Genomic DNA, 23,122 nt, shown 5'->3' on the forward strand with positions numbered 1-23,122 from the left:
GTCAGCAGCATGGCAGGCATTCCTCAGCCAAATAGGTAGAGTGTTCAGGAGAAGTGCATACTTCCCTCACTCTTAGAACATGTACAGCGATGCTTAAACTGTAAAATAATAAGTGTTGGGTCCAATGTTTTGTTCAGAAGGCTGCAGCCTGCACTATCAACGGTCAGGGTACTGAATACCAAAGTTGTGTAATCTTGATTCCACTTGATGCCTCTTTAATCCACCACCAGGCACTCCCTTTGTCACCGTATTTCCATGTTTCTCTTCCTCCCTCTTTAAACCCTCTTGTGTTTTTCTCTCTCTTGCCCTGGAACGATGTCGGCTTGGGAAAAATAGGTGCTGGCCCCCAAAATGAGTGCCGGTGGGCCCCACCTGCAACCGCCAGCTCAAATTAAGTACTGAGCACAGGAATTGGTAGTACAGGCTTCCCTCACACACTACAGGTGATCTAGCCAGCAGCATTGCACGTGCCCCTCAGCCAAAGGATAGGTAGGGGCGTCCAGCGGCAGGCAGTGCATGCTTCCTTCATTCACAGAACGTGCATAGAACTGGTATCGTAGTGCAAGCTTCTTTCGGCACAGAACTGAAAAATTAAGCTGAAATAAGCACCCAGGCGGTGATTGCTCATTTATTACACGTTTGGAACGTTATCAAGAAACAACTTTTAATTGCTATTTTAGCACACATTTGCAAAGTTCTCAAGAATCAACTCTTTAATAATGCTGTTATGAGAGTATACCGCTGTTAGCACTGCTTGAAAATGCAAAAGGCTACGTGTTTTGGGGTAATCCACGATTGCAAGCCGGTAGATGTCTGTGGCAATGCTAGGCCATGTGTGAACGCTTCACGACTCACCTTCCGCATTTTGCTCTGTTTGTCGGCAGCTCGAGACCAGGAGCCATGTCTCTGTCTTAAGAATTTTACAGACAGACCCTAACACTGTATTGGCCTGTGGGGTAGCTAAATTCCTCGGTTGGGTATGGGTGATCAGATATAAAGCCTTATGATTAATTTTATTAGGCGATTCTTTATTTTTAAAATCATGTTCAAAGCTGTAAATGGTTTAATGCTTTTTTGTTCTTGTTTTTAATTGTTTATCAAGTCTATTTTTTAACCAAAAATGTATTGTATTTTAATCGCTATGTGCTTTTAAGATATTTTTATATATCGAAATAAAGCTTTGACTACTAAATATCTTTCAGACACCATCAAAGAGAGTTCGCTGCCACCGAGCTACTACGAGCTAATAGAGTTCGATCCATTGGCGGACACCAGCCATTCAGAGTAAGTAGGCGCTGCAAAATGACAGATTGAAGCTTTGTCAGCCCTCGCTTTGCGCATGCGTGGATGATATTCACATCCCCTATTGGATGGATGCCAGTTTATGCTATCTCGCGTATTGACCATTAAAAGAGGTCACTACCACAACCAAACACAACTTTAAATGAAAATCTCGAACATTAATTATTTTTTGTAAAAAGAGAATACTGATTTCACGGCTGATGCATTTACTTATACAAAATCCGTGTATGAAAGGATACTTTTTATTTGTAGTCATTAACCATAGATTTAAGGCTTTGTACTTTTACGTCCTTTCTCGCCTCGCTTTTGAATACACTGTTTTCATTTTAGGAGAGGGCAAAGGGGTCTTGTCCCATTTTACAGAAACCAGAGCGGACAAATATGTAGCATTTATGGAGCCCGCATCCAGCCCACGCCACCGAATACTCAAAGCTTTGCCCGCAGCCTCGGCAATTGCTGTTCAGTCTCAGACGTTAAGGGTCAGAAGCAATTTTCTTGGGGTCATCCGCATTTCCTCCACAACAGTCATAAATGTGAATCTAGGATTCCTATTATGTGCAGCTTGGCAAACAACCCGTCCTCTAGAGAGTGCTGAGCAGGACAAAATGTGTTATTTGATTTTAAGCCTGTCCCCATTGAATAGTCTATCAAACAGCCCTAACAAACCGGCAAAGAATGTACATTAGCTTTAGGAGGGCGTGCAAGCTTTACTGCATGCGCACAATGGTAAGTGTAATCAGAAGTCACGGCTAATATACCATTGCGCCATATGTATGGGTGAAATACAGAGCGACTGATCAGTCGATTCCTAATCCTAATAGGCACTTATTAATAGCGTGGGTCTAATCAGTTCGTATGTATTCATTAGCTTTCTCTTTGGGGTTTCATCACCATCAGGTCACCAAGGGGCCAAAGAAAACAGATATTATACGCAGAAGACTAAAACCTGAAGAACTATTAACACGATTTGACGAGAACCCCAAAACACTCCGAAATTGTGATATGTATTGCTGCACTCAGAGTCGTTGAACGTCACGGGTGCCCAACTCCCTGGGTTGCCCGTTCCAAGACCCATAATATATAGGACAATTTACACAAAGGTGAGAGAATCATTCAGTTAGTCCACGGGGCGTAACACATGCCCCTGCAGGCCCCGCGTTGCGGGGGGGGGGGGGGGGGGGGGGCAAAGCTCCAGGAGTCCCCCTCGGCACTGCACTCTGCCCGGGGAGCTCCTGATTGAGCCCGAAGGGGGGCCCCTCTACCTACCGTGCAGGGAGGCCCCCTCAGTTTGCGTTACGCCAGTGTAGTCCAGATAAAGGTGTATTGACAAAGTTATTTTACTTTTGTCTAAAATAATTTGCAATTGCAGTTGAAATATGAGAAGACAAATTGTAGAGGAGATAATAGCATTTATTTCATTCTTGTGCTCGTAAGAATTATCACCTTGATCTGGACTCATTGAGCGTCAATTTCTCTTTGAGGTGTGCCTCCCTCAACTTTGTACGAATCACAAGATTTGGGGCTTTTTTTTTCGAATAATTAAAAGAATTTAACAAATCACGTGTTGTGTTGCAGCATACAGTAACCACGATTGTCCCACAAAATAACTTTTACACGTGGAATAATGCAGTGAAATGGTACTTCAAGAAGTTTTCCCCCATTTAAAGGTGTGGAGTAAGCACCAGCCTATTGAGGTCTTACTGGTAAGGCCTTCCCATCCTGTAATGTGGTAATGTGGTGCGCTGATCACATATTTGAATGCTCTCTAAATGAAGGCCAGTGTTTCATAAACAAAATAAGCAGCTGTACCCCGCCAGGCATTAGTTCATCTGGCCTAAAGGTGACTGTTGATCCTTGCCTAGAAAGTCCAAATACAATAACTACCAAGAACGAGTTAACCAAAACATAAAAAGTGTAAATACGATACATACCAAGAACGAGTTAATCAAAAAATAAAAAGTGTAAATACGATACATACCAAGAACAAGTTAATCAAACAATAAAAAGTGTAAATACAATACCTACAAAGAACGAGTTAGTCAAAAAATAAACGTTTCTGACTAAAACAGAACCTACGTCCGGAAGCATCAACGAGACGCAGCAATGCTTGCTCTCACTGTGTCCAGATAGATGAGGTTGTGTCGCTTTTTGTTGCATTGTCTTCGGCTATGAAAGGGTTTCTTGACTTTGTAGTATTTTTGGAAATTGACATCAATAGTTTTGAAAAGAGGATAACACAGATCGAAGTAAGCTTCTTAAGTAGATGATGTTTTTCTATTCTACATCTCTAACTACCACACACCTTCCAATCTTAACAAAACATAACAATAATGTCTTCCCTTCAAAACCACGTTCAAAATTCATATATGTACATCATTTTATAAAATCCTTATGACGGTTTGATGATGGTTCTTGCTCTTCTGCTCAGATCCTCATAATTTCCTCCAACCTTGCTGCACTCCGAACTCACTTCCTTATCTCCTTTCAACTCCACCATACTGGATTTTGCAATTCATTTCAATTAAATTCATGAAGCTTTATTCGGCACATTAAAAATGACCATAAAAGCACAAAACATGTAATAATGACAATTTTACAAAATACAAAACATGTTAAAAAAGGAATCATAAAATACAGACAGCATTCCTAAAAGAGCATGCTTTTACGTGCATTGATAGAACAATTTAAAAAAGTAGCAGTAAAAAAGCAAATATCAGCGGACTGCGTATTAAATAGTAGATTCATTGCCTGGTTAACAGTATGTACACCATATTTGATAAACATGGGTTTCAATTAGGGTAGTCTGAAATTCATATACAATTTACAGATCAATAAAAAGTGCAAAGTGCTTTGTTTGGTAACGTCATCACATAGACAGGGCCCAGTTGGGTGTTTCTTGAGGTTTGGTAAGGCCACTAGGTGATGTGCCACGCCAAACCTCAATCTGGTTGACACATACTTATGGGATGGCCTAGTTAACATAGCAAGGTATCCTGGAAAACCTTCACTCATGTTGTATTTACAATAGAACATGACCGTGGACATAGATCCATATGTTGAGGCCCGTTTCCTTGCTTTATGGGCCAAGAATGTAGATTTCAGCTCTGCTTTGGGTATCTTGGATGCGGCACTATGATCAGTCAGTACATTGATATTAAATATTTCTAAATAACAGTCAGCGACATATTTTAACCATGGGATATTGCAAAATTTATCCAGGGAAATACAATCCTCAATAATAGATCTACTGAAAGCCTTTTCTTCCTGGAGCCATACAGACCTCCATAACAGCAATGGCCTCATTGATAGTAGATCATCTAAAAAATTAATATCCAATTCTCGATGGATCAGCTCAGTCGGAGCAGAGGAGGGTAGACATAAAAGTCTTTTAAAAAGGAATTCTCCTCCAGTTGCAAATCATGGGAACAAGTGTGTCCCCACACCCCCGCACCGTACATAGCAATAGAGACACATCTAGCTTGATAAATATGGAGCATGTCCCTTGAGCGTCGGTCACCAACCTTTGTCGCAAATCTGAAAACACTGTGTGCGTTTTTTGCCATTTTATTGCTAATAATGTTGAATTCATTACTCCATTTTTTGTTTTTAGAGAAGGTTATCCCGAGATAGCAGAATTTATCTACTTCTAGCACCCTTTCACCCTCAATAAAAAAGGCATTGGATGTTTTCCTTTTAGGCCCATACGTCATAGTATAGGTTTTCCCTTTATTGATAGATAGTTTTCTATCTTTAATAAAGTTAGAAAATCTATCAATCAGACGTTGTAGTCCGTGTGGTATTCTTGAGAGCAGGACAGCGTCATCAGCATGCAATAACACTGGTACCGAGACGCCTTTAATTTTAGGGGCATCTGCATTTACAGCTTTTAAAATTGAGTCAATTTAATTGATAAACAATATAAAAAGTAGGGGGGCTAATACGCAGCCCTGCCTGATCCCTCGATTAACCCTGAATTTCGGGGTGCATTCACCTTTGGGGCCATAGCGTACGCAGGTTTCTAGCTTCTCGTACAATCTGGCGAGAAAGAAAATTATTCCCTCTGGGGCTCTTAGCTTTAACAGGGTCGGCCATAGTATAGTGTGGTCGACCATATCGAAGGCGCTGCTAAGGTCTGCAAAGCAGAGATATATGGAGCCCTCTTTCGCTTCGGTGTATTTGCCTATCAATAAATCAAGGTTGATACACTGGTTGAGTGTCCCCGACCCTTTCTAAATCGAAACTGGCTATCAGCCAGGATACCCTCTTGCTCCACCCACTCTTCTAGTCTAGCTAACATAACTCTACTCATGATCTTAACTGAGGAGTCTAGAAGAGAGATGGGCCGGTAATTTCTAGCATCAGATCGACTACCCTTTTTATGGATCGGGATTATGATGGATTCCCCCCAAGTTTTTGGTGCTGCAGTACATACAGCAGCATTAAAAACAATAGCCAAAAGGGGGCTCCACAACTCTGGGGCTGCCTTATAAACTTCTATAGGAACCCCATCGGGTCCCTGCGCTTTGCCCTCCTTACTCGCACTGATCCCAAGCTCAACCTCTTTAACACTAATGTCCAAGGCAATTATGGGCCATCTACTAGAATAGTTATCAGCAGTGTAAGACAGACCAAAAATTTGGGAGAAATGCAAGACCCAGTCATCGCTAGATACGTTGGAGGTTAACTCAGGGATATTTTCCTCCCTAAGGAAAGTAGAGTTAGCAGTAGCCCAAAACAGTGTGTTATTTGATAACTCTGCAGCTTTGTTAAGGGAATCCCATGCCTGCTGCTGCATCTCACCCTTCCTCCTCTTAAGTGCTTGCTTATACTCCAGTCTTAAATTAACGATTTTCCCTGGGTCCCTAGGCTTTTTTGCAAGGGCCCGTTTGCGCTTAGTTGATAGACTAGTACACATATGATTAAACCAACCCGGTCCATTCCTACATTGTATTTTTTTTGGTCTAGTGAACCTTGCATCAATGGATTTATTAATCTCAGAGAAAGCAGTTAGAATCCTCCCGTGGTCGGTGTCATTATCCAGAATAAGGGTGATGTCAGTCAAACTTTCTTTAACTATTGAGTTAAGCAAATCTTTAGCTTTCTCCCCAACCCATCTCATTCTTACGCCACTAGGACTGTGTGGCTCCACATTAGTAAAAGTGGTACCTACTTCCACAATGCTTTTCCCCCATAGGGTACATTCCAAAATTATACAATATTGATCACTTAAGGTTGAGACCTCAATCCTGGGGGGGGGGGGCACAGTGTGGGGTAATATTCGATGAGACAATAACATGGTCAATTACTGAGCTGCTATGCTTATTTTTAAAGGTATGTATAGTCAAGCCCAATTCATCTTTGACAAAATCTAAAATTTCCAAGTCATTACAGCCCATGAACCTATGTAATGAATCACCATAGCTATTATGTTTAAAATACAGGTCTTCTGAACCACCATTATTGATAATTCCACAGACCTTTTGGGTTGAGAGTTCACACAGCGGTAAATTAACATCTCCCACCCAAATAAGGTCAAATAAAACATTTGTTTCCCTGCTGAAATTATAAATTTCATTCGCTAGATCTTTAACTACTGCAGTCCTAGAGTTATCGAACACATTATTGTAGCAGTTAATAAGTAGTATGTTACTCCCTTGGCTCGCTTTAAGCCACAAAAGCTGTATGTGTTTGCCCACGGTCAAATACCTTTTTGTTACAATATGACGTTTAACAGAGACCAAGATCAAAAGAATACCTTTAGCTCTCCCTGAGGTAGAACCTTGTGCCGCCAAACTATAAGAAACAAACCCCTCATAATTTACGTCTTCTCTACACCATCTTTCCTGGAAACGTAAGATATCATGGCTATTGATAACATCCTTCCAGCCCAGAACATTCCCCTTAGATTTTAATCCTGCGATATTCCAGCTGACAATTGTAAAACCTTTAGCAGCTGATGTAACACTAGTGTGTAAAACATTCCCCGCCTCAAAAGGGACCGTTGATGCATCTCCACAATCGTTATTCACCACTAGATCATCTGTCAGGGATTCCTCTGGGTCTATAGGCAGGGTAATTGGTTCAGTTGCCTGGTTTTTTAAAGTAGCACTTGCTAGTGATCCCCAACCCTGTGGATGTCAGTCATTGGTGTCCAAGGAACTTAGGGCTTGGAACCTATTTTGCATAGTTAATTCAAAGACAGGGCGGGCTATAGGTAAAAAGAGTCTGCTTCTGTTGATATCGGGAGATGCCGCAGTAAGGTGACTATAAAAATAGCCAATCTAGCGCACATACACGCTGTTCACATCAAATACTAAGGAGACTGTTCTTGACAAAGCTGTGGCAGCGTGTTGGGGATGCTTAAATTAATGATGACACAGTCACCTCTACAGGTCTTTCTAGACGGGCCAATCCAGTTTACCCTCCTGGTAGATAGTATTTGGTCAGAATATGCAATTGGGAATCCACAATGTTTATTTAGCCATGAGACTGTTTTGTTTTTAAGCGACTCATGGGATTCCTGGTGAGATACTGTAGTGTGGGATTCATGAGGCGGGACATTGGTCAAAATGACCACATAGGGCGCACAATCAGGGGGGAGATTAGTAAAGCGGCTTTTCTTTACTTCTTTAAAACCCAAATTGTTCTCCGGGGATGCAGTAGCCTGTTTATTCTGGCATTCGGTAGTTGTTGGACCAGGCGCAGCAACTTGGGTAGTGCTAATTCTCCCTCTGGGTGGATTAGGTATATTTTTACGTATTACATTACTCTCTACGTCTGGACCCAGAGTAGCAGCCTTAGTTCTTTCAGCCGCAGCCATACGTGTTTCCAGGAGGCCCTCTAATCTTTTAACTTCTAGTGAGATAATATCCAGTTTAAGCACTAGAGGTTTGATGATCTCTTCTATCTTGGTTTCTATGACTCTAAGTAGAAGGTCAAGTTGCTCAGGGTTAATATTTACTGCACCTATTCTTTCAGACAGTACAGGAACAACGTGAGGGCTTTTTGGGGGTATTTCTACTCTTTTTTTGCTACGGTTTCCACCACACTTAATTTGCGATTTCCTGCATGCCCTCACCGCTCTAGGGACCGGTGGACAGTGCTCATTAGCCTCAATCGATACATCAAGGTTATCTGGATGAGGGTCAGAGTGGACCAGTGCTTCAGTCGTAACAGCTAACCTATCAGCTCGTTCTGTACTGTCATCACTTACTAGTACAGCCGACGGGGAAGGGAGGGGGGAGGCTAGGTGTGTATCAGGTGGACTCCCCCTTCCTATCGAAGCTCTCCGATCATTATTAACTTTATTAACCACTTTCACAAGATAATTATCTAAAGTAGCTAAAACAGGAGTCGTTTTGTCGGGTTTATGTTTAGACATGATCAAATCTATTAGCAAACCCTTAGATACTTAAAAATAGGTTTAAAAGAACAAAGACTATCATGAAAATCTAAATATAATAATACACAGACTTAAGGCTAAGTGTAATAAATAAAAACTTGACAGTGTCCTTAATAGAATAACAAATAAGTCTCACTATAAATAGCTTGAAGGGAGCAGTTATATGCAATATCAGGACCAAAATCTGTGACCCAGCCCAGCCACGGACTGCCCCGGACTGCCACAGACTGTCCCGCCCTTCTCCCGGGCTTCTCTCGGCGTCGCCCGCGCACGTCCCGCGTTGCGTGGGGCGGGAGCGCTAATGAAGGGAAATCCCGGGCAGACGCTGGCGTCACCTCTCGGCGCTGCGCGGGGATGCTGGGTAATGTAGTCCTTGCCTGGGCGATGGCCGTTCCCCTCATGGCGGCAAAGACACAGAGACGCTGCGAGGCTGCACAAAACTCACGCCGTTTCCCTCACGGCTGGTAAGAGCTTGTTCCCCCGATCCAGCGCGTCCCCCTCTGTTCCAATTCCATATGACTCTTGCAGTCTGATCCCTCCCAGTCTCCAATCCTAATACATCTATTAGCTTCACTTTCTTTTGATTGTCAAACTCTTCCTTCATTTTTTCCCATTATTTCTTCCACTGTTTACCTCCACTTTGCCTCATAAACATTGTGTAGGTAGCTGGCTTTGTATATACTATACCAAAATGAGGTATAGGGTGCACAGAGTCCAGTGGAACTCCAAAGGTAGGCAGAGGTAAAAGTAGATAGCACCTTACACTCTATTTGTGGTAGTGTGGGCTAGCAGTAAGGCTTTATCAGACGGTAGTGTTAAGCATTTGTTGTACACACTCAGGCAAGAAAGGATCTCACTCACTCAAAGACTGAACTTAGATGAATTTGTTTGTATAAGAAATGTTATTTAGTTATTTTATTTCTAGAAGCAAGCCAAGCCTGGTGCAGGTAAGCAAAATAATACGTTTTGATTTACAGTTGAATGCAATTTCCAATGCGGTAATTCAACAGTTCGAAATTACTTTTTAGTTTCTTTACAGACTACTGTGCACGTTACTTTTTAAGTTACTTTTGCTAATCAGTGTGATATGCCTAGATATCACACTGAGACATTTCTTAGACAAAAGGTAAGTAATTCACTTTTAGTACAATTGCAGATTTTCAATGTTTCATACAAACCAACTCCACTTTTCAAGGAAAAGCAGTCAATGCAATCCTATGGAAGGGAATGAAGTTAACGGTTTGCAGGTAAGTACTTAATTGTGGGAGTTGGTATTCTGGGATTAGAACCAGGGCTCCCCCAGGGTGAAACATGTACTCTCAGAACACCCTCAGCGGCACTAGGGTGGCCGGGTGCAGAATGTTGAGGCATAATGTTATCCAACGGGGGACAAGGGGCCGCCAGTTGATAGCTGCTCACAGGCTGGCCACAAGGTTGTGGGAGCAAAGCTCCTGGTGTTAGGCTCAGGGCAAAGGGGAGCCGAGGTAGCACCCAAAATGCAGGGTGCTGTTTTGGTGTTGGGTGCCCTGTTGTTTTCATTGGGGATTCTCCGGTTGCAACAAAGACTGCAGGCTCAGGGACGAAGATCTTCTGGAGGTGACCACGGGTTGCAGAGGTAAATGGGGATGCCTGGGAATGCTGGTAGACCTTTAGTTGGGCAGGGGTGTCTTTAGGTATCAGGGTTTCTTACCAGCTCCGGTTGCAGTCTGGGGGATCATCCAGAAAGGGGGTACGGGCATCGACTGGAGATTCAAGGCAGGTCAGAGATCACCAGATCTCAGGTCAGCATCACCGGAAGACCTCCTCATGGGGTTGGGCCACTTGAACTCTGGCTGTGGGGGTCGGGTACAGAATAGTGAAGACGCACGGATTTGGCAGGAGACAGAGTCTGTGGGTGAGCAAATCTGGTGCTCAAGGGAGACAAAGTCTTGTTTTGGAAGACGGAGAAGGTCCTTTGGGTTCTTGAGGGCTGCTGGCTGCAGGACACACCGGGATTTCACTGGAGCATGTTCGAGATGTGGGAAGGCCGGTAGGGCTGGGGCCAAGTCAGTGGGCGTCCTCCTCTTTTTAGTTCAGCATGGCTTCTTCGGTCCTTTTTCGCTTCTTCTGTGTCGGTTCCTGTCTGAGGAGGCAAGGTTCAGGGTTGCCCCTAAATGCTTGATTTAGGGGCGTTACAGATAAGTAAAGGTCTCAACCAATGCGTCCCTTCCCTTCGTCAGGGGTTGATGTATTCTCAAAATTAATGTATTTAGTAGGTTTCTATGAAATTAATCAGATGTTATGATTAGAGAAACCTGATAATTGAATGTGGTTTAATACTCCATGTATAATCTCCTTGTTAAAATTGAGTTAACCTTTTTAAATTGTCATTGTTGATGCGTGTTAGAGTCCTAGTTGCCCACATGTAGCTTTGTTCTATACCACAACACACAGCCTGCAATGGTAGTGTGTGTGTGTAAAGGTACAGGGCCTCTAAGGGTGGCACAATACGTGCTGCAGCTCTTCGAGTCCTTCCCTGGCCACACTGTCCTTAGTACCTATGTAGCCATTTACAAGGGACTGACATGTGGCCAAAGAGTGCCAATTGTGTTTTCTCAATGCAGTTTTAGGGAAAGAACGTAGGCACTGGGTACCTGGTTGGCAGGAACCCAGGGCACACGCATTCAAAGTACATGAACAGTTTGGCAAAAAGTGGGGGCAACCATGCAAACAGGAGGCACCTTCTTACACAATCCCCCCCCAAACAAAATAGGATGAAACTAACCTTTCCCTAGAGAATCTTCATTGTCTAAGTGGAAGAACCTGGTAAGTCCCAGGTCTACATTCTAGTGTAAAGTCCATTCCCTGTACGAAGATGGACCACCTCAAAAGTTTAGGATTTTCACCTTTTATTTGCATTAGCCATTTGAGAGGCCTGTGGTTTGTTAGAACAGTGAAGTGAGTACCAAACAAGTATGGTCTCAGCTCCTTCAGGGACAGAACCACAGCAAAGGCCTCCCAGTCTATGGCACTATAACACTGCTCCCTGGGGAGTAGCCTCCTGCTTATAAAAGCAACAGGTTGGTCTTGGCCTTCATCATTAATCTGGGATAGAACCGCTCATATCCCTAGCTCAGAGGCATCAGTCTGCACAATGAATTGCTTGGTATAGTCTGGAGCCTTGAGAATTGGTGCTGAGCACATTGTCTCTTTCAGTGTGTCAAAAGTATTTTGACAGCTATCTGTCCAGTTGATCTTTTGGGGCATTTTCTTGGAGGTGTCTTCAGTGAGGGGAGTCACAATGGACCCAAATCCCTTCACAAATCTCCTGTAGTACCCAGTCAACCCAAGGAATGCCCTGACCTGCGTCTGGGTTGTTGGAGCTTCCCAGTTCAGCATGGCCTGGATCTTGGGCCGTAAGGGTTGCACTTGGCCTACACCAACAAGGTGGCCCAAGTATACCACTGTTCACTGCCCTTTGCAGGGCTTTAAAAACCTTCCCCCGGTATATCAGTTCATCCTGCCAGGCGGAGCTAAAGACAGCAATATCATCTAGATATGCTGCACTAAAGGTCTCCAATACAGCAAGGACTTGATTCACAAACCTTTTAAAGGTGGCAGTGGCATTCTTTAAACCAAAAGTCATAACAGTAAACTGATAGTGCCATCAGGTGTGGAGAATGGTGTCTTTTCTTTTATTTCTGGTGCCATGCCAATCTGCCAGTACCCTGCAATTAAGTCAAAGGTACTTAGACATTTGTATGCACCCAATGTGTCTGTCAATTCATCAGCTCTTGAGATAGGGTGGGCATATGTCGTAGTGACAGAGTCGAGCTCTCTATAGTCCACACAAAACCTAATTTCTCTCTTTCCACCCTGTGGATGAGGTTTGGGGACTAGAACCACCGGGCTGGCCCAGGGGCTCTCAGAGGGTTCAATAACCCCTAGCTCCAGCATCTTGCTGTCTTCAGCTCGGATGTTCTTCTTCATTTAATCAGACTGTCAATAGATCTTATTTTTGACAGGTACACTGTTCCCAGTGTCCACATCATGGGTACACAAGTTTGTCTGACCAGGAGCTAAGGAAAAGAGCTTAGCATACGTCTGCAAGACTTGCTTGCAGTCAGCCTGCTGTTGGGCAGAGAGGGTATCTGAATAGACAACTCCATTTACTGACCCATCCTTGGGGCTGTAAGATAGGAGGTCAGGGAAAGGTTCACTCTCTGTCTCCTGATCTTCATCAGTCACCATCAGCATGGTGATGTCAGCCCTGTCATAGAAAAGCTTAAGGAGGTTCACATGGATCACCCTTTTTGGGATCCTGCTTGTGCCCAGGTCCACCAAGTAGGGGACCTCAATTTACTTCTCTACAAGACAGAGTGTTCCACTAACAGGATGGCCAAACAGAAGTCCAAAGGGGGTAAACCCTAATCCTTTCTCAGGCTCCTCTCTGTAGGCAAAAAGCAAGCATGGTAAGAGGACATCCCATCTCCTTTCGAGCTTTTCAGAGAGCCCCATAATCATGCTCTTCAATGTCTTGTTAAACCTTTCAACAAGACCATTGGTTTGTGGGTGCTAGGGTGCAGTAAACTTGCACTGCACTCCACACTCTTTCCAAATGTGTTTTAGGAACGCAGACATGAAGTTTGACCCTCTGTCTGAAACCACCTCCTTAGGAAACCATACCACCAATTAGGGCCTTGGCTACTGTAGGAGCTTCAGTAGTCATAAGGGGAATTTCCTCAGGATACCTGATGGCATGATCCACTACCACCAGTATGAATTTGTTTCCTGATACTGTGAAAGGTTCAAGTGGACCCACTATATCCACACCTATCCTTTCAAAGGGAAGCCTAACAACTGGTAGTGGAATTAAAGGGGCCTTTGGGAGTCCACCTGTTTTGCTAATGGCTTGAGAGGTGAGACAGGATATGACAATCTCCTTTAACTTCTGAGGCATCTGGTGCCAGTAAGTGGCGAACTAGCCTTTCCCAAGTTTTTTTTTGGCCCAGATGCCCAGTTAGGGGGATGTCATGAGCCAAAGTGATTATGAACTCCCTGTACGTCTGAGGCACTACCACTCTCCTAGTGGCTCCAAGGTTGGGGTCTCTGGCCTCAGTGCACAGTAGTCCCTCCTCCCAGTAGGCTCTATATGTACCACTGTCATCTTCCTTTTCTTGTGCAGCAGCTTGCAGCCTTGGGCTTTCAAGAGATGGACAGGTCTGCTGTCTAAGGCACAGCTGTTCCCTAGTGGGTTCCCCTGGGCCTAAGAGCTCAAACTGGTACGGGTCAAGTTCCATGGGCTCAGTTCCCTCTGGGGCTTCTAAGTCATCTCCCTGAGGAGAGGGGTCCTGAGTTTTTGGATGTTCAGAAGTTGGTTTCCCAGTCTTCTTACCTTTCCTCTTGGAAGGTTGGGCCATTCTTTAAGGTTCTAACAGTTCTTTTTTACCCTGTATTCGGCTCTGTGCTCTAGTCTTGACACAGACAATCTCAGGGATGCATGGGTTTTCAATTCTACCTCAGCCCATGCTGAGGTCTCCAGGTCATTTCCAAGCAGACAGGTATCTGGAAGCTTTGGAGAGACCACTACCTGTTTCAGTCCAGTAACCCCTCCCCAGTCTAATGTCACCATTGCCATGGCATGGTTAGTAGTAACACTGTCAGCGTTGGTTCTGGGGTAAGATTTCCCAATCAGGTATTGCTCCGGTGGAAAACCAGGGGGTCTATCCCAATAGTGACACTGGCACCTGTATCCCTCAGGGCTTCTATTCTAGTCCCATTGATCCAGGGGATTTGCAAATCCTTTTTTTTATTTTTATAAAAATTTTATGGAAAGAAAGCACAGAATCATACTTGCATTATTACAATGGGACATGACATTCATGTAATAGAGTGTGCCGACAAGTGTTTTTACAGCTATTAGGAAGTGAGGGGTTCTCTATGCCTGGTTCTTCTCATCGCCAAATCGTCCATGGACGAGGTACAAATTTCCCCCCTAAAAGCATTCCAGCCTCCCCATTTTTTGTCCCACTTTTTAGGGCAACCTCTTTGTTTATAGACAGTTTTCTCTGCAATCATACATTTATCCATTTTTGCCACCCAACCAATTATCATTGGCACTCCGTTGGAACCCCAGAGCATTGCTACAGCTCATTTCAATAATAAATATCCCAGGGCCACCCATTGCTGCTCTATGTCTGTCAAATCTGTGGGCTCCCATATATTTAAAATTCCCATTTTTGGTGGTAGTTGGATGTGTTTTCCTGGTGTGTTTGTCATCTTCTTGGTCGCTCTAGTCCAAAAAGGGCACATGTGGGGACAATCCCACAGGACATGATAAAAAGTACTGTCTTGGCCGCAGCCTCTAAGGCACAGACATCCCCTCGGCCACGTATTTTTGCCAGGAGGACGCCTGAGAGGTAGGACCTATGGAGTATCTTTAATTGTATAAGATGGAAACGGTAGTTTATGGCTGTTTCCTTGGGGGACATTAATGCAGTCGGCCAATCATCACCATCTAGAATTCCCATCGGAGAACCTTAAAGGCATCGGGTAAGTTATTGTAGAGTTTACGGTAGGGGCAGGATATGGCTTCAGTCAAAAGTGGTCCCGCAAGCAATCAATCCTCTAAGGGGGAGGCGTCCGGTATGGCTGGGAGGTCAGGGACATTGGTAAGAATGGCACATCGGATTTTTAAGTATCTAAAGATCTCTCCCTGTGTGAGATCATATTTGGACTGTAGTTCTTTAAATGTGAGAATGTTCCCCTTAGTGACCAAGTCTCCTAGGTTATTTAATCCCTTATGGAACCAAAGGTATCCCAGCCTTTCCGATGACCATAGTGGCGTAGCTTTCGTGAAGGTGTCTTCCCACCCCAGACGCTTATTTGCCTTGTGCCAGACGGCCACAGTGTGTACCAAAGGCCCCAGGTATCAGCCTTTGAGGGTTTTACTGTATAAGGCACCCAAGTACCCCTCCCGGCCTGTTTGGTATTTTTCTAGGTGGAAGTCTGGATTTGTTGGGGATCTTTGGATCCAGTGATTAACTGCTACCAGTTGAGAGGCCCAGTAATAACGGCGTAAATCTGGAAAAGCGATCCACCCGTCATACCACCCCTTGGTGAGCTTCTGGAGGGCAATACCTGGTGTTTTCCCATCCCACAATAAGGTACGAAGTTCCCCTTCAATGGTGGTGAAATAATTGTCAGCTATAAGGAATGTGCAGTTTTGGAGTGCATATAAAAATCTGGGCAGTGCTAACATTTTAAATAGCGCTGCTCTTCCCAGGGGGGGTAGGGGCAGCGATCTCCAGTGTCTCACATCTTCTTCTAGCCTCTTGAGGGGGCATAGAAGATTATAGTTGTAAAACAGTTTAGGGTCAGGTGTAATAAATATGCCCAAGTATCTCCGGGGTAAACGAGGCAGGGGCCGTGCAGAACATATATCACTGATTTGGACCAGCTGATAGTATTATCGGCATATTTGCCAAAATTAGTGATGACATTAAGTAAGCTGTTGAGAGAGGCTCGGGAGGAAGCCAGGTATATGAGGATATCATCCTCATAAAGTGATATTTTGTCCTCTGTATCCTCGCTCCACTTTAGTCCCTGTATGGAAACGTCCAAGCTTATCCAGTGGGCTAATGGCTCAAGGGTTAGTGCAAATAGCAAGGGGGTTAGAGGACAACCTTGCCTGGTGCCTCCTCGCAGGGCAAATGTGCGAGAAGTGTGATTATTCACCCTGATTTGACCCAGCATATCTTTGTATAGCAGTGCTACCCATTGTCTGAAACGGGGGCCGAAATCCAACCGCGCCAAGACCTCAAAGTCAAGTCGAATGCCATGGTAGCGTCTAGGGACAGAATAACCACGTCTTCGTAGAGATAGGGCTGTCTACCTAGGACATTATGAACACGTCTAATGTATATATATATATATATATATATATATTTATCACAGCTCCCTTACGAAGGAAACAATTGGGTCGCACTCCACGGGTTGTATTTTGCAATTTTTTTTATTTTCTCATTACATTCCACAGGCAGTTGTTACGATCTACGCGTTTCGGTATTTCAAATACCTTGCTCACGATCAACCGTTCACTTGACTCCCCCTCCATGATATACTTGCATTACATTGTATACATTACATCACTTCCTGTTAGGGGTTTGCCAGTGCCTCTAAGCTTTATGGGACATGTAGTTTTCTACCGAGATGTTAACCTTACTCCATATTTGCCCAATATTATGCATAATTCACATCATATTGATTATGATTTTAGATATTCTGACACACTAGTGATGAGAGGATCCCTCTAGTGGGACTGGTTAAATAGATTTTTCATTTCATGTTTGATTTGATAACTAGTTTACCTCCGTTAGTTCATAAGCAGTTACAATATTTACTACTGATATTTTCCCTCCAGTGGGATGACATTACGTATTTAATTTGATAATCTTAATTCAAAAACAGTGACTTAGGTATCTTAGATTGCTAAAAATTAGGCTCTTATTGCTCCTTAATGGGACTACATTCTTGTCACAGATGTATCATCATTTTGCTTTTTTCTGATTCATAACATAGCATTAGAGTCCCGCTTATGAAAATCAGACATTAGTGACATTTCCATTCTCATCATTATACATTTTGTGTGTCATACCCAGTCATGATACTATGAGTATATATTGGGCAACCAACAATTTATCAAAGCGAAACTCTCACAAATGTGTGTATAACTCTTCAGACTGGTTCAACCCATAGGGCGTTAAGGTTCGTAGGTTTAGGATATGACGGGATTCCTTTTGTCTCAAGAGCCTCTCTCTGTCTCCCCCTCTTTCTTTCTTAGGGACACTTTCCAGACCAAAGAATTTTAATTGGCTCCAGTCACTTCGATGGTACAGTTCCATGTGTTTAGCTATTGCATTAGCCTTGTCTTTATGAATAGTCGCACGAACGTGCTCAAGGATGCGTTTTTTCAGTTCGCACACTGTGCTGCCCACATACCTCATGGGGCATGGACACTCGACGACATAAACAACATGTGTTGTTTTGCAAGTGATCAGTTCCTTTATCTCCCAGTTTTTTTTGTTTGACATCTGTACTTGTTTGGTCGGTTTGGCAATCTGACACACCTTGCAAGCATAGCATTTCACAAACCCCGTTGTTTTTAGCCACTCATCCTTTTTTGTTTTCTTAAAATGGCTATGAATAAGATGATCTTTGAGGTTCTTTGCTCTTCTGTAGGTGATCGTTGGATGTGTTCCCACAATGTCTTTCACTGTTTCATTCAATTGAAGAATTTTCCAATTGCGTTTGAGAATGTTTGCGATTCTTTTGCTTTCATTTGAATAGTTCATTATCATGTGTATTGGTTCTGATTCCTCTGTTGGTTTTTGGGATTTTCTTTGAAGACATTCCTCTCTGCTTTTTTGGTCTGTTCTTTCCCAGCATTTTTTCACTATGCCATTGTTGTATTTGCGTTTTTTGAATCTCTCCGAGGTTGCAGTGCTGTGTTTTTCCCACTCATCCTTTTCGCTGCAGATCCTTCGGATTCTCAAAAATTCCCCGTACGGGATACTGCTGATCAGGGATTGCTGGTGGAAGCTGGTTGCTTCTAATGTCGAATTGGTGGCAGTACATTTACGATGCAATGTTGTATGTATTTGGTGTTCTCGTATGTAGATCTCTGTGTCCAGAAATACAATCCTCTCATTGCTTATTTCAAAACTGAACTTGAGGTTTGGTATGCTGTTGTTCATGATGTCGAAATATTTCTGGAATTCTTCTTTGCTGCCATCCCAAATGATGAGTAAATCATCTATATATCGAGTCCAGCTTATTACTTTGTTCAGTGATATTTTGTTGCTGTTACTCCAAGCGATTTCCTTCTCCCACCATCCCATCGCTAAACAGGCATAGCTGGGACTGAAGGAAAATCCCATCGCCGTCCCGCTGTTTTGGGAATATAGTTCATCCCCGAACATGAAGATGTTTCTCGTCAAGCAGATCTGGATCATGTCCAAGATCATTTGGTTGTGGTTTGCAAATTCCATTTTCCTTTCTTTTAGGAAGTAGTTGCAGGCTGTCAGACCCATGTCATTCCCTATGTTGGTATAAAGGGAAATGACGTCCATGGATACCAGGTAGTATGTGTCTTGCCATGGGGTATTCTCAAGTTTCCTGAGTAGATCACTTGTATCTTGTATATATGAATCCAGGCATAATACAAACGGGTTTAAGAAATGGTCTATGTAGTTGGCAATAGGTTCCAGGAGTGAGCCTTTAGCAGACAGGATTGGGCGACCCGGGGGCATTTTTGGATGTTTGTGCAGTTTCGGGAGGAAATATATAGTTGCTGTTACTGGATGCGCAACTGTTAGGTATTTCCTTTCCTCTTCATCAATTAAGCCCTTTTCTGTCCATTCTGACAATCTCGCATCCACCATTTCTTTTATTTCCATGGTGTTTTTTTTTTCAATTTGTCATAGTACTTTGTGTTTCTTAATTGACGATGCGCTTCCGTGATATATGCCGTTTTCTCCAGTATCACAACGTTTCCGCCTTTATCGGCCATTTTTATTTCAATTTGATTGTCTGTAGAGAGCTCCACGAGTGCCTTCCTCTCCAATTCAGTTAGGTTGTCTTTATATTTTGTATTTTTCAGTTTGTATAAGTCTTGAGTTACTGCCTCCTGGAAAAGATCAATTTTGTTTCCAGGGGCTAATTGAGGATAAAACTTTGATTTAGGTTTCATCCCGCTCAGTCCCGCACCTGTTTGTTTACAAGCTTCTTCCAGGGGGATATCATGATTCACATCATCATTCAGGTTTATCAGGGTCAGCAGGGCCTCCGAATCTTTTACTGACAAGGCTGTGCCCCTTTCCTGTGTGGGGATTTTGTTTGTCTTTCCAGTTTTCTGTTTTTCAGCGAAATATTTGGCTAGCTTTATCTTCCTGATGTAGAGGTAAAAATCTATCCGGACTTGGGCTAAGTCCATTTTTCTCATTGGGCAGAAGTTAATTCCCTTTTTCAGAAGTTGTTCTTCTGTCGTTGATATTTCCCTTTTGGATAGATTGACCACCTGTAGTTCGTCCTCTATAGGTTCATCTTCCTGCGCATGCTGCGCGTTTCTGTCCCCACTTTTGTTCCTTCGTTGCTTTTTGCTCCTTTTTCCTCTCGTTTTTGGTCTTTTGGGGGCCATCTGCGTCCTCTCCCTCTCCCTCTTTGCTGTTGGCGAGGGGGTAGATTCTGCTCCCACTGTTTTTGGTGCAGTACCAATCGCACGTCCCCTAAAAAAGGCTGCTGTCCCATAGCGGCCGATGTTCCAGGCTCTCCTTCGTTGTTTTCCGATACCAAGGAGGATGCACTGCTTGATAGACTTATGGAGCTGGTGCCCAATACTTGCTGTCTCATTTGGTCAAACTTTTTTGAAAACGAAAAGATTCGTCCTTCTGCGTAGTCTGTTGCATCCCTGATAAATTTTTGATGCTTGCGTTCTCTCACAGTATCCTCATGTTTTTCAATTTGTAGTTCTAGTTCTTCCTTGAACTTAGTCATATCGGCATTTAGCTTGAGTGTTGCAAGCTCTTTCTCCATTTCGTGTAGTTGTTCTTTCACTTTTTGTAGGCTAATTTCGATATGATTGACTAGAATTGCTACTAGCCCTAGGGATGACTGTAAGATGAACTCTCCCCATTCCTGTAATAGTTCATTAGAACTGTCTTGGTGGCTGGGCATGAGCATGATCCTCAATCCTCTAGGTACCCGTTTTACATCTAGGTATTACTTTAAGGTGATCAATTCCCAAGACTTGTTTATTTCTTTTCTGCTCAATTTCTCCCAGTTTTTCAATTTCGATTTAGTATCCGTTTTAGCTTGCACATTAGCCCCGCCAATTTCCTTTTCCACTGAGCCTTTTTCAAACATTTGTCGCAATAAGTCATTGCGCTTCGCTTCTCTTTTCTCCATATTACTGCCTGTGTAGTTTGACAATTATGTATCGTGTCCTGATTGTTTTTATTGCTAACCCGTATCCCGTACGGGGAATTTTTGAGAATCCGAAGGATCTGCAGCGAAAAGGATGAGTGGGAAAAACACAGCACTGCAACCTTGGAGAGATTCAAAAAACGCAAATACAACAATGGCATAGTGAAAAAATGCTGGGAAAGAACAGACCAAAAAAGCAGAGAGGAATGTCTTCAAAGAAAATCCAAAAAACCAACAGAGGAATCAGAACCAATACGCATGATAATGAACTATTCAAATGAAAGCAAAAGAGTCGCAAACATTCTCAAACGCAATTGGAAAATTCTTCAATTGGATGAAACAGTGAAAGACATTGTGGGAACACATCCAACGATCACCTACAGAAGAGCAAAGAACCTCAAAGATCATCTTATTCATAGCCATTTTAAGAAAACAAAAAAGGATGAGTGGCTAAAAACAACGGGGTTTGTGAAATGCTATGCTTGCAAGGTGTGTCAGATTGCCAAACCGACCAAACAAGTACAGATGTCAAACAAAAAAAACTGGGAGATAAAGGAACTGATCACTTGCAAAACAACACATGTTGTTTATGTCGTCGATTGTCCATGCCCCATGAGGTATGTGGGCAGCACAGTGTGCGAACTGAAAAAACGCATCCTTGAGCACGTTTGTGCGACTATTCATAAAGACAAGGCTAATGCAATAGCTAAACACATGGAACTGTACCATCGAAGTGACTGGAGCCAATTAAAATTCTTTGGTCTGGAAAGTGTCCCTAAGAAAGAGAGAGGGGGAGACAGAGAGAGGCTCTTGAGACAAAAGGAATCCCGCCATATCCTAAACCTACGAACCTTAACGCCCTTTGGGTTGAACCAGTCTGAAGAGTTATACACACATTTGTGAGAGTTTCGCTTTGATAAATTGTTGGTTGCCCAATATATACTCATAGTATCATGACTGGGTATGACACGCAAAATGTATAATGATGAGAATGGAAATGTCACTAATGTCTGATTTTCCTAAGCGGGACTCTAATGCTATGTTATGAATCAGAAAAAAGCAAAATGATGATACATCTGTGACAAGAATGTAGTCCCATTAAGGAGCAATAAGAGCCTAATTTTTAGCAATCTAAGATACCTAAGTCACTGTTTTTGAATTAAGATTATCAAATTAAATACGTAATGTCATCCCACTGGAGGGAAAATATCAGTAGTAAATATTGTAACTGCTTATGAACTAACGGAGGTAAACTAGTTATCAAATCAAACATGAAATGAAAAATCTATTTAACCAGTCCCACTAGAGGGATCCTCTCATCACTAGTGTGTCAGAATATCTAAAATCATAATCAATATGATGTGAATTATGCATAATATTGGGCAAATATGGAGTAAGGTTAACATCTCGGTAAAAAACTACATGTCCCATAAAGCTTAGAGGCACTGGCAAACCCCTAACAGGAAGTGATGTAATGTATACAATGTAATGCAAGTATATCATGGAGGGGGAGTCAAGTGAACGGTTGATCGTGAGCAAGGTATTTGAAATACCGAAACGCGTAGATCGTAACAACTGCCTGTGGAATGTAATGAGAAAATAAAACAAATTGCAAAATACAACCCGTGGAGTGCGACCCAATTGTTTCCTTCGTAAGGGAGCTGTGATAAATGGATTAGCAGCGTGGTTCAGCTGCAGGGCGCCGCACCCGTTTTGAGCGCTGTGTGAGTGGCAAAAGGAACCGGCAATGGAAAATATATATATATATATATATATATATATATATATATATATATATATATATATATATATATATATATATATATAGATATAGATATTTTTTTTAACTCTTTTTATTTATCACAACAAATTAACAGAGGAAGTCAGCACGTTTAGGAAATACATCACCCACATTTGTACCATAAAGAATGCAGTTTACCCACATCCATTTCAATACAAAACATTACATAGCAGAACAGTTACAGCCTAAGTTCACAGTGTAGCCAACTTGTCAATGGGTACGATTTGGGGGGCTCACATATATTACCTCGATAATCGTTCCAGTTGGACCACACCGCCACCCACTTCCGGGGACAGCCCCTTGCCACATATACAATCTTTTCCTGCAGCATGCACCAGTCAATGTCTTTTTTCCAGGTGCGTAGTGTCAGAGGCGCCATTGCCCCCCACAGCCTTACCACATTCTGTTTTGCAATACCAATCCTAACGTAACCCAGAGCCTCCCCTTCGGTGACAGGTCAGTGGGCTCCCAGATATTCAGGATACATCTCTTTGCCTCCTGTCGCAACTCCAATCCCCAGACCCCATGCATGCAATCGAGCACTCTTTTCCAATAGGACTGAAGCACCGGGCATTCCCACAAAATATGAAAAAACTTTCCTACCTCCCCACTTCCCCTCCTACAGAGACCATCCGCACTACGGCCCATCCGCATCA

At 43.0% G+C, this 23,122-nt stretch overlaps 1 protein-coding gene across 4 annotated transcripts in view; it reads left to right on the plus strand.

Annotated features, from left to right (window-relative positions):
- The window catches only part of TOM1L1 (target of myb1 like 1 membrane trafficking protein), a 561,560-nt gene that overhangs the window by 504,981 nt on the left and 33,457 nt on the right, over window positions 1-23,122 (plus strand). For all 4 annotated transcript variants that reach the window (XM_086930855.1, XM_086930856.1, XM_086930858.1 and 1 more), the window contains one exon: window positions 1,203-1,284. In XM_086930855.1, the coding sequence (XP_086786981.1) occupies window positions 1,203-1,284 (82 nt within the window). The remainder of the gene's footprint in view (window positions 1-1,202; window positions 1,285-23,122) is intronic.

The sequence above is a fragment of the Lissotriton vulgaris genome, chromosome 7 (genome assembly GCF_964263255.1).
Source record: "Lissotriton vulgaris chromosome 7, aLisVul1.2, whole genome shotgun sequence".
Lineage (NCBI taxonomy): Eukaryota > Metazoa > Chordata > Amphibia > Caudata > Salamandridae > Lissotriton > Lissotriton vulgaris.